We start from the raw sequence: 16890 nt of genomic DNA on the forward strand, positions 1-16890 counted from the left end.
ACGAGATCAATCGGGCAGTCCCATTCTCTATGAGGAGGAAGGATATCAGCAGAAGCTTTACTGAACACATCCGTGAAATCTTGATATGGAGGAGGTGGAACATCAGACGACCTGGGGGAGGAAGAACAGACAGGCAACACTTTAAACAAACATGTCTCAGCACAGGAGGAACCCCATGCCAGGATTTGCGTAGTCGTCCAATCAATTGTAGGATTGTGAAGACGGAGCCATGGAAGGCCCAGGACCACAGGATGTGTGGCTCTTGGAATCACTAAAAGTGAAATAAGTTCGGAATGAAGAACTCCCACTCTCAGACGAACTGGTAGAGTCCTTAGAGCAATAACTGTATCAAAAATTTTACTGCCATCCACGGCAGTTAAGGAAAAGGAGGAAGGAAGTCTCTCGGTGGGTAGGGACCACCGTTTAACATAGGCTTCGGTAATAAAGTTCCCAGCTGCTCCGGAATCCAGGAGGGCAATGACGTTCTGATAACATTGAGCAACTTGAAGCGAGACTGGGAGATTACAATCTTGAGGAGATGGAGAGGAGATCATTACTCCTAGCCGGCCCTCTCCTTGGCGAGCTAGGATTTGGAGTTTTCCCGGACGTTTGGGACAGGCATTAATAGTGTGAGACGGAGCTGCACAATACAGACAGAGAGACTCAGAGAGACGTCTTCGGCGCTCAGCAGGAGTTAAACGGGAACGGCCAATTTGCATGGGTTCATCTTTAGTTGGTGACAGTTGGCGAGGAGGAGGAGCAGAAGATTTTGGAGCAGATGATCTTCCACGCTCAATTGCTCTCTCTCTGAAACGTAAGTCAACTTTTGTACAAAGTGAGATTAGCTCATCTAACTTGGAGGGTAAGTCTCTGGTAGCTAACTCATCTTTAATACGCTCGGATAAACCATGCCAGAATGCAGCATACAGGGCCTCGTCATTCCATGCCAGTTCAGATGCCAGGATCTGGAACTGTATAAGATATTGTCCTACAGTATGTGATCCCTGGCGTAAACGGAGAATCTCAGACGAAGCTGAAGTTACCCGGCCTGGCTCGTCGAAGATGCGCCTGAATGTTGACACGAATGCAATGTAAGAAGATAGCAGGGTGTCGGACCTCTCCCATAACGGTGATGCCCAGTCAAGGGCTGAGCCACTGAGAAGAGAGATGATGTAGGCAATTTTTGTTCGGTCACTGGGAAAATTGCCAGGTTGTAGCTCAAACTGAATCTCACACTGGTTGAGAAATCCCCTGCAGAATCTTGGAGATCCGTCAAATTTTGCTGGCGTTGGAAGATGAAGACGTGGAGCAGAAACGGGTAAGGTGGGTGGGGTTATAGTTGGAGTCACTGTGGTTGACGCCCCAGATGCGCCTGATCCACGGAGAGTTGTCTGAATCCCATCAAGCCGAGTAGAGAGATCCTGGAGACAGCGGATGATGTGGCCCTGTGCAGCCTCCTGATGTTCAAGTCGGGCTGCCAGTTCTTGCATCGGCCTGGCCGCTTGATCCTGGTCTCCGGCTGGATTCATTTGGTCAGTGCTTACTGTCCCAACTGAGGGCCTGGGCTGACGGAAGGCAGCCTCAGTTGTAGGGGCTGAGATGTACCCGAACCTGGGAGGTTGTATCAGACCCCTGGACATGTAAGTAACATGAAGAGAAACCGCCCGAAGGCGTGACCACGACAACTTGAGTAAAAGTCAATGATATTTATTTATGACAAACTCCATGCATCACAGTAGCAGTAAAAGGTAACATAAAAATCAGCAGAGAAATAATAATACAGTTCCTGGGTACTACAGGGTGGCAGGGGCCACAGAGCTCTGGTGGTATGAGACAGTTCTTATTATCTGCAAGTTGGAAAGTCCTTACCAGGCTCAACTGTAGCAATGAGGAAAGCCCAGGGTCGTACCAGCTGGTGTTCCAGGGAAAGCTGGACTGCTGTAGATAAAATGCTGCTGTGGGTACTGGTTAGAACCAGACAGGTGTTGGCACGGAGTGGATACTGGCTGGAACCAGTTAAATAATAAATAAAGCTTGAGAGCGATGCAATGTAGATGAAATGTAGAATTTGAGAGCGGAGAAATAATAATACCGGTGGAGAGTGGTAAACTGCAGAAAGGACACCGGCCCTTTAAGAGAAGCTGTACACTGCTGGAAGCTGAGCTGGAAGCAGGTGATGTTGTAGCTGGAAACAGGTGAGTCCAGTATGGATCGGAGAGTCAGGCTACACCGCAGATGGAATGCTGGTGCGGGTCTCTATAGCAGAAGTCTGGAGACAGGAGCTGGAACCTGGAAGACATTCACAGAAGAGAGACAAACTGGAACTAGGTTTGACAACCAAAGCACTGACGCCTTCCTTGCTCAGGCACAACCTATTTATACCTGCAGCAAGGAAGGCGTTGGCTAGGCAATTATGCAAATTAATAATACTGACAACGGATTGGTAGGAATGATCAGCTGACAGAATCCAAGATGGCTGCGCCCATGCAGACACTTGGAGGGAAGTTTGGATTGTAATCCATGTGGTCTGGAAAACAGTAATGGCGGCGCCGGCCACCGGAGACAGGAGACGCCAGGCTGACAGATGCACATCCGACCACGCGGACACAGCGGAGGCCGCGGCTGACGTAATCGCCACTCTGAATGCAGAAGCTCAGGGACGGCGGCGGAGGCCGCGGGAGACGCCATGCCAGATGTATAAGGCGTTACTGTGACTGCGTCCAGAGAGACAGGAGAGGATGCGGGAATGTGCACATCAGGATAACAGATGGGATCCGGTCCTGGAGCGCTGAGCCAGCCTTAGGAGGCATCTGATAGGTAAGAAATGGCGTCCAGATACCCGGATCGTGACAAACTGCTGACACACTCCAGCCACATGAGGTCTAGCATTGTCTTGCATAAGGAGGAACCCAGGGCCAACCAGTCCAGCATATGGTCTCACAAGGGGTCTGAGGATCTCATCTCGGTACCTAATGGCATCTCGGTACCTAATGGCAGTCAGGCTTCCTCTGGCAAGCACATGGAGGGCTGTGCGGCCCCCCAAAGAAGTGCCACCCCACACCATTACTGACCACTGCCAAACCAGTCATGCTGAAGGATGTTGCAGGCAGCAGAACATTCTCCTTTGCGTCTCCAGACTGTGTCACGTCTATCACATGTGCTCAGTGAGAACCTGCTTTCATCTGTGAAGAGCACAGGGCGCCAGTGGTGAATTTGCCAAACGTCCTGCACGGTGTTGGGGTGTAAGCACAACCCCCACCTGTGGATGTCGGGCCCTCATACCACTCTCATGGAGCCACATTTGTGGCTTGCTGGAGGTCATTTTGCAGGGCTCTGGCAGTGCTCCTCCTGTTCCTCCTTGCACAAAGGCGGAGGTAGCGGTCCTGCTGCTGAGTTGTTGCCCTCCTACAGCCTCCTCCACGTCTCCTGATGTACTGGCCTGTCTCCTGGTAGCGCCTCCATGCTCTACACACTACGCTGACAGACACAGCAAACCTTCTTGCCACAGCTCGCATTGATGTGCCATCCTGGATGAGCTGCACTACCTGAGCCACTTGTGTGGGTTATTGACTCCGTCTCATGCTACCACTAGAGTGAAAGCACCGCCAGCTTTCAAAAGTGACCAAAACATCAGCCAGAAAGCATAGGAGCTGAGAAGTGGTCTGTGATCACCACCTGCAGAACAACTCCTTTATTGGGGGTGTCCTGCTAATTGTCTATAAATTCCACCTGTTGTCTATTCCATTTGCACAACAGCATGTGAAACTGATTGTCAAGTGGACAGTTTGATTTCACAGAAGTGTGATTAACTATATAAACACACACACACACACACACACACACACACACACACACACACACACACACACACAATTATACCTGTTATGCGCTCAAATCTATATATATACTGTATAATTAGTTTACAACTTTATCTTAAGCGCTGTTAACTCCAAAGTGCCCTTTGCCAGCAAGGGTCATTAAAATAAATACAGAAAAATTATGGAGTAGCGCACACCTAGTGGAACAAGGAGACAATTTATATATTTACTGAATATTAATATATTTATTTATATATCTTGAGCTATGATGAGGACGATTCAATATACCGAGTCACCTTGTAAATTTGAATACACAATTTTAATAAAAATACAATAAAATATTTAAAATTCACATTTGTGTCATATTAATTTTTCACAGAAGGTACTTATATCCACTGTGCTCTGTATTGGAACAAAGTTTTCAATTTTTACATCTCCCTATAAGAATATAGCATCATCCAATGAGCTTTGTCCTATATATCTTCCTCAATGGTGTTTCTTTTCTTTTGTAGATCAAGTCTAATGGACAAATGTTCAACTCTAAATTTCTCCTTTTAGACTTCAAAAATATACACTTTCAATTCCTTGTATGTCAAATCTTAAGGTGCATACACACGGTGTGACGGGGTGTCACGGCCAACACTGACTATATTGTGCCCGGAGGCATGTAGTTAGTATTGGCACTGCCTGCACCCACTATATTTTATTGCGATACTGATCCCCAGCATTGGCATCGCAAGCTTATACACACGGTGCGATATGCACTATGGTGGTCATTCCGAGTTGTTCGCTCGGTAAATTTCATCGCATCGCAGCGATTTTCCGCTTAGTGCGCATGCGCAATGTTCGCACTGCGACTGCGCCAAGTAAATTTGCTATGAAGTTAGGTATTTTACTCACGGCTTTTTCTTCGTTCAGGCGATCGTAATGTGATTGACAGGAAGTGGGTGTTTCTGGGCGGAAACTGTCCGTTTTATGGGCGTGTGGGAAAAAACGCTACCGTTTCTTAGAAAAACGCGGGAGTGGCTGGAGAAACGGAGGAGTGTCTGGATGAACGCTGGGTGTGTTTGTGATGTCAAACCAGGAACGACAAGCACTGAACTGATCGCAGTGGCAGAGTAAGTCTCGAGCTACTCAGAAACTGCACAGAGAAGTTTTTTCGCAATATTGCGAATCTTTCGTTCGCAATTTTAAGAAGCTAAGATTCACTCCCAGTAGGCGGCGGCTTAGCGTGTGCAATGCTGCTAAAATCGGCTTGCGAGCGAACAACTCGGAATGAGGGCCCATGTTTCTATGCGATATGGACTATATAGTCCATATCAGACGGAAAATCGCACCGTGTGTATGCACCTTTAAGAGAACTGACTAAGAGAGTGAGTTTTTCTTCTTTAGGTGAATTTTAAGTAGAGATGAGCAGGTTTGGTTCCCTGAAAAGCTAAACCCCCCCCCCCCCCCCCCCAAACTTCACTACCCGAGCCCGGATCTGAATCAGGCTCGGGTTTTCAGGCCTGACTCGGAATCCAGAACGAGGCAAAACTTCATCATCCCGCTGTAGGATTCTCGCGGGGTTTAGATTCCATATAAGGAGCAGCCCTTCGCCATAATTTTCACTCCGGCATTGGAGAGTGTAGAGAGAGGACGTGTCTCCATCCTCAGAGTCCTGCATCAGTACAGTGGTGGTGTCTTGTGCTGCATCAGTCCAGTCACAGTGGTGGTGTCCTCTGCTGCCATATGTCCAGTGCTGCTGTATAAATCCAGTCCAGTGGTGCTGTGTTGTGCTGCATCAGTCCAGTGGTGGTGTAATGTGCTGCATCAGTCCAGTCACAGTGGTGGTGTCCTCTGCTACCATATGACCAGTGCTGCTGTATAAGTCCAGTCCATTGCAGTGGTGCTGTGTTATCCTGCATCAGTCCAGTGGTGATGTCCCTGTGCTGCTTTATATGTCCAGTGATACTGCCGTATATATGTCCACCGGTACTGCCATATAAATCCAGTGATACTGCTGTATATGTCCAGTGCTACCGCCATATAATTCCAGTGGTACTGGTGCATAAATCCAGTCTAGTGATACTGCCATATATGTTCAGTGATACTACCGTATAATTCCAGTGGTACTGCCGTATAATTCCAGAGGTACAGCCGTATCATTTCAGTGATACTGTCGTATAATTCCAGTGGTACTGGCGTATAAATCCAGGCCAGTTATACTGCTGTATATGTCCAGTGGTACTGCCATATAATTCCATTGGTACTGCCGTATAATCCCAGTGGTACTGCCGTATAATCCCAGTGGTACTGCCGTATAATTCCAGTGGTACTGCCGTATAATTCCAGTGATACTGTCGTATAATTCCAGTGGTACTGGCATATGATTCCAGTGGTACTGAAGTATAAATCCAGTCCAGTGATACTGCCATATATGTCCAGTGGTACTGCCATATAATTCCAGTGATACTGCCGTATATGTCTAGTGGTCGTGCCGTAGAAATCCAGTGGTACTGGAGTATAAATCTAGTCCAGTGATACTGTTGTATAAATCCAGTGATACTGACGTATATGTCCAGTAGTACTGCCATATAAATCCAGTGGTAGTGTTGTATAAATCCAGTTCAGTGATACTGCCGTATATGTCCAGTGGTACTGCCGTATAAATCCAGTGGTACTGGCGTATAAGTCCAGTGGTACTGCCGTATAAATCCAGTCCAGTGATACTTCCATATATGTCTAGTGGTACTGCCATGTAAATCCAGTTATACTGCTGTATATGTCCAGTGGTACTGCCGTATAAATCCAGTGGTACTGTTGTATAAATCCAGTTCAGTGATACTGCCATATATGTCCAGTGGTACTGCGTATAAATCCAGTGGTACTGTCGTATAATTCCAGTCTAGTGATACGGCCGTATATGTCCAATGATACTGCTGTATAATTCCAGTGGTACTGGAGTATAAGTCCAGTGATACTGCCATATAAATCCAGTTCAGTGGTACTGCTGTATATGTCCAGTGGTACTTTCGTATAATTCCAGTTATACTGACGTATAATTCCAGTGATACTGCTGTATAATTCCAGTGGTACTGGTGTATAAGTCCAGTGATACTGCCGTATAAATCCAGTCCAGTGGTACTGCTGTATAAATCCAGTGGTACTGCCGTATAAGTCCAGTGTTACTGCCATATAATTCCAGTGATACTGACGTATAATTCCAGTGATACTGCCGTATAATTCCAGTAGTGCTGCAGTATAAGTCCAGTCCAGTGGTGCTGCCATATAAGTTCAGTGGTGTTGTCCTGTGCTGTATATTATTTACTCCAAATAAAGGGGTTATTAATATGTAGAGGTACGCTCTCCTGTACCGCATATTGTTATATAACTCCAGAAAAATAATGGAGAACAAAAATTTGGAGGATAAAATAGGGAAAGATCAAGAACCACTTCCTCCAAGTGCTGAAGATGATGCCACTAGTCATGACATAAACGATGAAATGCCATCAACGTCGTCTGCCAAGACCGATGCCCAATATACGACATGGAGTGGCAAGGAATGGTTAAGGCCTTGGCATATGTTCATAACTAGTGGTTCAACTTCACATGACGATGTAAGTCCTCATCCTCCCGCTAGGAAAATGATAACAGTAAAGCTGGCAAAAGCACAGCAAAGAACTGTACGTTCTAAGATGGTATCACAAATCCCCAAGGAGAGTCCAAGTGTGTCGGCAGTTTCGATACCTGACCTTCCCAACACTGGATGGGAAGAGGTGGCTCCTTCCACCATTTGCACGCCCTCTGCAAGTGCTGAAAATAGCACCCACAATCCAGTTTCTGATATTCAAATTGAAGATGTCACTGTTGAAGTACACCAGGATGAGGATATTGGTGTTGCTGGTGCTGAGGAGAAAGTTGACAATGAGGATTCTGATGGTGATGTGGTTTGTTTAAATCAGGCACCGGGGGAGACACCTGTTGTCCGTGGAATGAAGAAACCCATTGTGATGCCTGGGCAAAATACCAAAAAAGCCACCTCTTTGGTGTGGAATTATTCCTCCACAAATCCGGACAACAGGTGTCAAGCCATATGTTTCCTCTGTCAATCTGTAATAAGTAGGGGTAAGGACGTTAACCACCTAGGAACATCCTTCCTTATACGTCACCTGCAGCGCATTCATCAGAAGTCAGTGTCAAGTTGTGAAACTTTGGGTAAGAGCGTAAGCAGTCCACTGACACCTAAATCCCTTCTTCCTCTTGTACCCAAGCTCCTGCAAGCCACACCACCAACTCCCTCAATGTCAACTTCCTCCTCAGTCAGGAATGTCAGTAGTCCTGCAGGCTATGTCACTGACAAAACTGAGGCCTCTCCTAACCGGGATTCCTCCGGAGGATCCTTGAGTGGTACGCCTACTGCTGCTGTTGCTGCTGCTGCTGTTGTTGCTGCTGGGAAAATTGGAATACCACTTGTACTACTTTCAGTAAGCTACTGACTGTCCAACAGTCCTTTGTGAGGAAGATGAAATATTACAGCAGTCATCCTGTTGCAAAGCGGATAACCGAAGCTTTGACAGCTATGTTGGTGTTAGACGTGCATCCGGTATCCTCCATTAGTTCAGTGGAACTTAGAGAATTGATGGAGGTAGTGTCCCCCGTTACCAAATCCCATCTAGGTTCCACTTCACTAGGCAGGCGATACCAAGAATGTACAGAGACGTCAGAAAAAGTGTTCTCACTCAGTGCCCTAAAAAATGCAGTTGTACCCACTGTCCACTTAACCACGGAGATGTGGGCAAGTGGAACAGGGCAGACTAAGGACTATATGATTATGACAGCCCACTGGGTAGATGTATGGCCTCCCGCAGCAACAACAGCAGCGGCACCAGTAGCAGCATCTCGCAAACGCCAATGCAGTCCTAAGCAGGCTACGTTATGTATCACTGCTTTCTGTAAGAGGCACACCACTGACAACCTCTTACGGAAACTGAAGGACATCATCGCACAATGGCTTACCCTAATTAGACTCTACTGGGGATTTGTGATATCGGACAACGCCACCAATACTGCGCGTGCATTACATCTGGGCAAATTCCAGCACATCCCATGTTTTGCACATACATTTAATTTGGTGGTGCCAAGTTTTTTTTTAAATGACAGGGGCGTGCATAAGATGCTGTTGGTGGCCCGTAAAACTGCGGGCCACTTTCGACATTCAGCCACCGCGTTCTGAAAATTGGAGTGCCAGCAAACACTCCTGAACCTGTCCTGCCATCATCTGAAGCAAGAGGTGTTAACGAGGTGGAATTCAACTCTCTATATGCTTCAGAGGATGGAGGAGCAGAAAAAGGACATTCAAGCAGAGGCAAAGGAGGGGGAATGCACCTGACTCAAGTGCAGTGGAGAATGATTTCTGTCTTGTGCAAGGTTCTCCAGCCCTTCGAACTTGCCACACGTGAAGTCAGTTCAGACACTGTCAACTTGGGTCAGGTCATTCCCCTCATCAGGCTTGTGCAGAAGCAGCTGGAGAAAATGACGGAGGAGCTAAGATGGAGCGATTTCACAAAGTATGTGGGACGGCTGGATGGAGCCCTTCATTCACTTTGCTAGGATTCAAGGGTGGTCAATCTGTTGAAATCAGAGCACTACATTTTGACCACCATGCTCGATCCTAGGTTTTAAGTCTACATTGCATATCTCTTTCCAGCAGACACAAGTCTGCAGAGGTTCAAGCACCTGCTGGTAAGAAAATTGTCAACTCAAGCGGAACGTGACCCGTCAACAGCGCCTCTTCATTTTCATCCGCAATTGGGACTGTGAGGAAAAGGATAAGATTTCCTAGCCCACTCACTGGCGGTGATGCAGGGCAGTCAGGAGCGAGTGCTGACATCTGGTAACGCAGCTAGTATCTTTCTAATATCACTTATTCTCACTTTTTTATATATGTCACAGCTTAAAGTCCTTATTGAATTAATGATTTAAATTAAATGCAATAACATTTAGTTTTAGTAATTGTACTTAAATATTTGTATTTTTTATTTTTAGGTGGACATGTCTCATAGAAACAAATGAACACATAAAAAAATAATTCCTTCCCCAACTAGTGAAAGCATGGTGCCCCTTCCTTACAGGGGAATACATATGGGTGAATGTCTGACAGGATGCCAGCCATCACTATACCAACAATGGCATCCCATCAGCCAGAATCATACAGCGAGTATCGGGTTAGATTCCCAATCGGGTGGTGGAATGGACCCACCACCTAAGTGGGAATATGGGGCTGCGGTCAGAATTCTTCCAATGTTGGTATCTTGAACGCCAGGATCCCGACAGGTGGTATATTAACAACAACATCTTACAGGGTTGGTATTGGAGACCGTGATTTAACCAAATTACTAACTATTATAGCTGGAGCAGGGAAATTTTGCACCCTTTGTCAGCCCTGCCTCCAAACACAGGGCATCATGATGTCATGCCGCTGGCACCAGAGAATACAGCAATTCCTGGAGCATTCATAAAATTTTTCAGGTGGCTGTATAGGCTGCAGGGTGCATGTCCTCTTCAGCAGTATTACAGGCGACCTGCAAGACAAATACAGGTGCCATGGAGCAGTGACTGTGCCACCCCAGGATACTGTACCCTATGCAACAACATGACTTACACACTCCTTGTTATAGCCCTGGACTGGAGCTTTTGTAATTAATAATTAAAAAGCTATAAGCAATGTCATTATAATTTCATATTACAATCATAACATATCTAAAATAGTGGCGTTCACACAAAATTGTGAATCTATTAAACATGTTTTAATGTATATTTTTGATTTCTTACAAGAGGAAGCCACAAACATTTAAACAGATTTATTTATGACATACACGTCAGTTTAGAAATGACAGAGTTGTAGCAGAGTTAAACAAACACCCTTAAGCGGACCTTATTGTGGGTGAATTTGCTCTGTGAATGTAGACAATGCAGAGTCATATTTCAATTACACCCACACTTGTGAGCAAAGACCTGAATTGAGTTGTAGTAGTATGTCCTCATGTAAGTTTCAGTGATGGCGTATGCACACAAATGAGGGCCATCCAGACCTGGTGAAAATGTGCATGCTTGGAAGCCTATGTTTTGCACTTACTGATGGGTGTAGTATGGCTGATCGATAGTCTCCGGACCGCCGGTCAGCATACTGACGCTGGGATCCCGGCAGAATACCGACGCCGGGATCCCGGCGGGGAGGGGCGAGTGCAGCAAGCCCCTTGCTGGTTCCTGGCGCTTGCCACGCTGCAGGCTCGGTGGCGACCTGCAGTCGCCACGGGTTCTAATCCTACTCTATGGGTGTCTTGGACACCCAAGAGTGGAAATAATTCCTGTTGGTCAGCATGCCGACCGTTGGGATAGTGAGGGGGCGGGATTTTGGGGGATGTCATGTGACGGTCGGTCTGCTGACCGCCGGTCACATGAATACTATTCCTTACTGATATATGCACATAAACCGACCCACATATTGCGGTACTGTTTGGTGCACAAAAGACTTCTGTCTGAAAATTTGCATCAATAATGTGACAAAAGTACAATGAATAGGTACCCTGGACACTAATGCTGGCATTGCAGGTAGCTTCTGTGTGCAGCTCTGAAACTAACCTGAATAAAAATGCATAAACACTGAGGACTTATATGAGTGACCAGTGCCATGCATCACACCATACATTGTTGTGCTTAATCTGCGGCTTTATAACAATTCCTCTGTAATAAAATACAGGATTGACGTAGAGCCCACCAGATGAGGTTACTTTGTCATGGTAGCATGGTCAATATATTTTTGGACAAAAATTATGCTAAACACCTCACTTTGCTCTATGTTAGATTTCAGAGTTTAGTATGATTATTCTGATTAGCAGTCCTTAGTACTATAGAGTGAGAATCTGCATTTTCTTTTTTTCTGTGTGGATCTACAAGTCTCAGCAATGATAGCACCTTTTGAATGCACCTTCTGTGAATGCATTTGCGTACATCTCAGAATCTGTCACTATATCGGGTAGTATTGAACTAATAATTCTGTGACTATTGTTAAAATATGGATTTTTTATGCAAATTAGCACATTTAATTTGCTTCATTAAAGGTGCATTTTCAACAATATTACATGGATGTACACTTAATGATGTTTGCAAGTCTGAAAACTAAAGATTTATTTTAAAACATTTTCAATTAATTCTTTCAAATGATCAAGTGAAAAGTATGATTCATTAATAAAATACTTTTGTGAATATCAAGTTAATCTGCAAAATTAAAGAAGGAAGGTTTGAATTATTTTCATTATGAGATGTTTGGGAATTGTGCTTGTGTCCATTATGAAAGAGCAAAACTGCCAACCACATTTAGAGTTCATGCACAGGACCGGGTAGAAAGATTGTTGGGAGGGGTTGTTAACCCGGCGGTCTTGGTGCACATTGGCACCAATGACAAAGTTAGTGGTAGGTGGGATGTCCTTAAGAAAGATTATAGGGATTTAGGCCATAAACTAAAGGCAAGGACATCTAGGGTAATATTCTCAGAAATATTACCAGTGCCATGCGCTAACCCAGGGAAGCAGAGGGAGATTAGGGAGGTAAATGTGTGGCTTAGAGACTGGTTGTGTCCCTGGAACACTTGGCGAACTTCTCAGTCAAGTGCCATCTTTGTTTTTGCGATGGATGGCACCTGAATGGGGAGGGAGCAGCACTGCTGGGGGGAAGGATGGTAAGAAGCTTGAAGGAGTTTTTAAACTAGGTGCCTGGGGGGAGGGTTTATCTAGAAACTATGGGTCAAGCAGTGAGAATAGTAAGAATGGAGGTAGTGAGCTGAATGAGGGTGGAGAAGGGGGGAGGGAAAGAGCAGCTGGCAAGGGTATTACCAAAACACAAATTAACGATGAACATGGATCACCAATAATGCATATAGAAAATGAAGTTCCTAGCAGTAGAGGGAATACTTATCTTGTATTTTTGTTCTATGTATGTAAACTCTAGAAGCCTTACAGGCAAAAAAGGGGAACTAGAAGTCCTTGCAGCAAACAAACAGTATGATATTATAGGTATTACTGAAACTTGGTGGGCCGAAACTCATGATTGGACAGTTAATCTGGAGGTTATACACTGTTCAGGAGAGACAGATTAAATAAAAGGGGTGGAGGGGTATGTCTCTATGTAAAGCCTTTTTTAAAACCTGATATAAAAACATTCGCGATAGGACTGTAAATACTGTGGAGACTTTATGGGTAGAAATTGCATGTGGGGGAAAGGGAACTATAAAGTTACTTATAGGGATATGCTACAAGCTACCTGATATTAATATGTCTGATGACGAATTGTTACTGATGCAAATTGAAAAAGCATCAGGATTGGAAGACGTAATAGTTTGGGGAGATTTTAACTCTCCAGAGATACAGTGCATCCAGAAAGTATTCACAGTGCTTCACTTTTTCCACATTTTGTTATGTTACAGTCTTATTCTAAAATGGAATAAATAAATTTTTTCCCTCAAAATTCTATGCGCAATACCCCATAATGACAACTTTAAAAAAGTTTTTTTTGAGATTTTTGCAAATTTATTAAAAATAAAAAAACTAAGAAATCACATGTACATAAGTATTCACAGTTTTATTTGCCATGAAGCTCAAATTTGAACTCAGGTGCATCCTATTTCCACTGATCATCCTTGAGAGTCTTAGTTTGGCCTATATAGGGCTGCTTGTGAAAACTGATATTGATTGATTAAGACTCTAAACTTTAGCAAAGTCAGCTTTGACATGATGAGGGAAGCTTTAAGGGACATAGGGGGTCATTCCGACCTGATCGCATGATGCTGTTTTTCGTAGTACAGCGATCAGGTCACTACTGCGCATGCATATGCACTGCAATGGTGTGTTGTACGGGTATAAAGCGGATCGTTGCTGGGCGATGGATTTAACGAAGAATCCATTCGCACAGCTGATCACAAGAAGATTGACAGGAAGAAGGCGTTTATGGGTGTCAACTGACTGTTTTCACGGAGTAGTTGGAAAAACGCAGGCATGTCCAAGCATTTGCAGGACGGGTCTCTGACGTGAATTCCGGCCCCGGACAGGATGAAGTGATCACAGCGGCTGAGTAAGTTCAGACCTACTCAGAAACTGCACAAACTGTTTTTGAATTGCTCAGCTGCACAGGCGTTCACACATTTGCAAAGCTAAAATACAATCCCCTGTGGGCAGCGACTATGCGTTCGCACGGCTGCTAAAAACAGCTAGCGAGAGATCAACTCGGAATGACCCCCATTGACTGGGAAATTTTGTTTGAAGGCAATAATACTACAGAGAAATGGGATGTATTAAAAATGTTGTTCGCTAGTTATACTCGTAAGTTACCGTAATTCCCATGGGCAGCAAATGAAGAAGTAATAATTCCAAACCAATGTGGCTTAACAAAAAGATTAAGGAACTAATGGCCAAAAAGAGGCGAGTATTCAAAAAGCATAAATCGGACGGAAGGTGGAGTCATTCCAGTACTATAATGATTGTAACAAAATATGCAAAAAGAAATCAGTGCATCTAAAATAGAAATGGAAAAGCTAAGAGAAAATTAAAGTAAATCAAACCCCAAAATGTTTTTTAAATACATCAACAGCAAAAGATTAAAGAAAGAGAATATAGGCCCTATAAAAGGCAATTTGGGCATTCTAATCAAACACGATCGTGACATAGCTGAAAAATTAAACAAGTTTTTCTCATCTGTATTCACAAGAGAGGACCAGATGGCGGGATTGACGTATAACCTCAGCACTGATAATGTCCCACTGCTTAATGCTTATTTAAGTGAATTAGTAGTCTGTGGCCTATTAAAAAAAATTAAGAAATATGTCAACTGGTCCTGACGGAATTCACCCAAGGGTTCTCATGGAGCTACACTCCGAATTAGCAAGACCCCAATATTTTGGATTTTCAATGACTCATTTACATCAGGCATGGTCCCCAAAGACTGGCGTATAGCGGAGGTAGTGCCAATATTTAAAAAGGGAAGTCAATCTGAACCGGGTTATTATAGACCAATACGTCTTACATCTATAGTGGGGAAAGTACTGGAAGGTATTTTAAGGTATAAAATACAGGAGTTCCTTCAAACCAATAAGGTTATTAATAGGAACCAACACGGATTTGTGAAGGATAGATCATGTCAAACTAACTTAATAGGCTTTTATGAAACAGTTGGTGCGAACCTCGATCAGGGTAAAGAGGTGGATGTAATCTTTTTAGACTTAGCTAAATCTTTCGATACAGTACCTCACATGAGACTTACCTACAAATTAAGAGAACTTGGGCTAGGGAGCACAATATGCACTTGGGTTAGAAATTGGTTGGACAAAAGGAAGCAGTGAGTGGTGGTAAATGGAATGTTTTAGAATTGGAGTGAAGTACTAAGTGGTGTGCCACAAGGGTACTTGGACCACTATTGTTCAACATTTTTATAAATTATCTAGAAGTACTGTATGTTTAGACAATACAGTGTCAATTTTTGCAGACGATACCAAACTGTGTAAGGTTATAAATTCGGAGGGGGATGCTAAGTCTCTTCAGAACGACTGAAACATGGGCAGCAAAATGGAGAATGAGGTTCAATACAGACAAATGTAAGGTACTGTAATGCACCTTGGTAGCAAGAACAAAAACACTACCAACATACTAAATGGGGAAAAACTAGGGGATTCTGTACTGGAAAAAGATTTAGGTGTTCACATAGGGGGTAATTCAGAGTTGATTGTAGATGTGCTAAATTTAGCACATCTATGATCATTTACTCTGACATGCGGGGGGTCGCTCAGCACAGGGCTAGTCCACCCCGCATGTCAGGCCCTACCCCTCCCCCTGCACAGGTACAAAAGCATCGCACGGCGGTCCCAAATACCAGAACAAATGCATTTCAGAGGCAATTCCTTTGTTAAATGCAAGACAGACAATTAGACATACTGTATTAATTCAAATTCACTTGTATATTTCACAATTAATTAATGTATATGTCTGTGAATCAGAATGAAAGGTACTTACTTTGCGTAAGCTTTTTCCAACAGTGCACTCCAGAACTCATTGCGCTGAGAAGACTTGGTAAACACTAACTGGTTGTTAAAGGTTGGTAAGCAGTCGTCGATGACCACGTCCACCCAATCTCCATAACGCCAAAACTGTAAGAGACAATCATCAGAACACTACAGACTGTAACAGTTGTGCGGTGCAGGTTCTATTAAAAAGAGCTTATTCATAATCATATTGCTACTTATGAAGTATAATATAACATTGTGATAAAGAAAAAAATTGATGATTTCAGAGAATGTTCATTAATATATTTACTTTTATACTACATTATACAGCAAACAAAAATACAATGTACTCATAATAACCTGAGGTCATGTAAAGTATATTGCCAGCAATAATTCCTTTACACATTTCCTCAATATTTTGATGGATATGGGGGACTTAAAGTAAATAATATCTATCTACCTATAAATCAGCAAGCTTTAGTGTTTGGCCTAATTGGCATGTGGTCTTAAGTGTTCCATGTGAAATTACCCTTTTCTTAGTCCTGCATTGGAGGACACTTGAAATATGTTGGGTATATTGTGAGTAAGGCATTGTTACCAAACAGTCCTCAGGGAACCCTAACAGTGTACAGTATATTTCCCAGATCTCTTAGCAGATTCACAGGTGTATTAATAACACTGACTGACACATTTTAAAGATCAACAGGTGTTGCTGAGGGATGTAGTTAATATACTGGCTGTCGGGATCCTGGCGGTCACAAGACCGAGGCTGGAATCCCAACAGTCAGTAAAAATAGGATTTTAATTACTTACCGGTAAATCCTTTTCTCGTAGTCCGTAGAGGATGCTGGGGTCCACATTAGTACCATGGGGTATAGACCGGTCCACCAGGAGCCATTGGCACTTTAAGAGTTTGAGAGTGTGAGCTGGCTCCTCCCTCTATGCCCCTCCTACCAGACTCAGCCTAGAAACTGTGCACAAGGAGAGGGACATCTTCGAGAGAAGGATTATACACAGATAGTGGCGAGATTCATACCAGCTCAC

The 16890-nt window shown here is 44.0% G+C and overlaps 1 protein-coding gene across 5 annotated transcripts in view; it reads right to left on the reverse strand.

The window, feature by feature from the left end:
* Positions 1-16890, reverse strand: part of CAPN3 (calpain 3) — a 354142-nt gene that overhangs the window by 191458 nt on the left and 145794 nt on the right. For all 5 annotated transcript variants that reach the window (XM_063947837.1, XM_063947835.1, XM_063947834.1 and 2 more), the window contains exon 4: positions 15857-15990. In XM_063947837.1, coding sequence (XP_063803907.1) covers positions 15857-15990 — 134 coding nt within the window. The remainder of the gene's footprint in view (positions 1-15856; positions 15991-16890) is intronic.

This window comes from Pseudophryne corroboree, chromosome 12 (assembly GCF_028390025.1).
Source record: "Pseudophryne corroboree isolate aPseCor3 chromosome 12, aPseCor3.hap2, whole genome shotgun sequence".
In the NCBI taxonomy this organism is placed as follows: Eukaryota; Metazoa; Chordata; class Amphibia; order Anura; family Myobatrachidae; genus Pseudophryne; species Pseudophryne corroboree.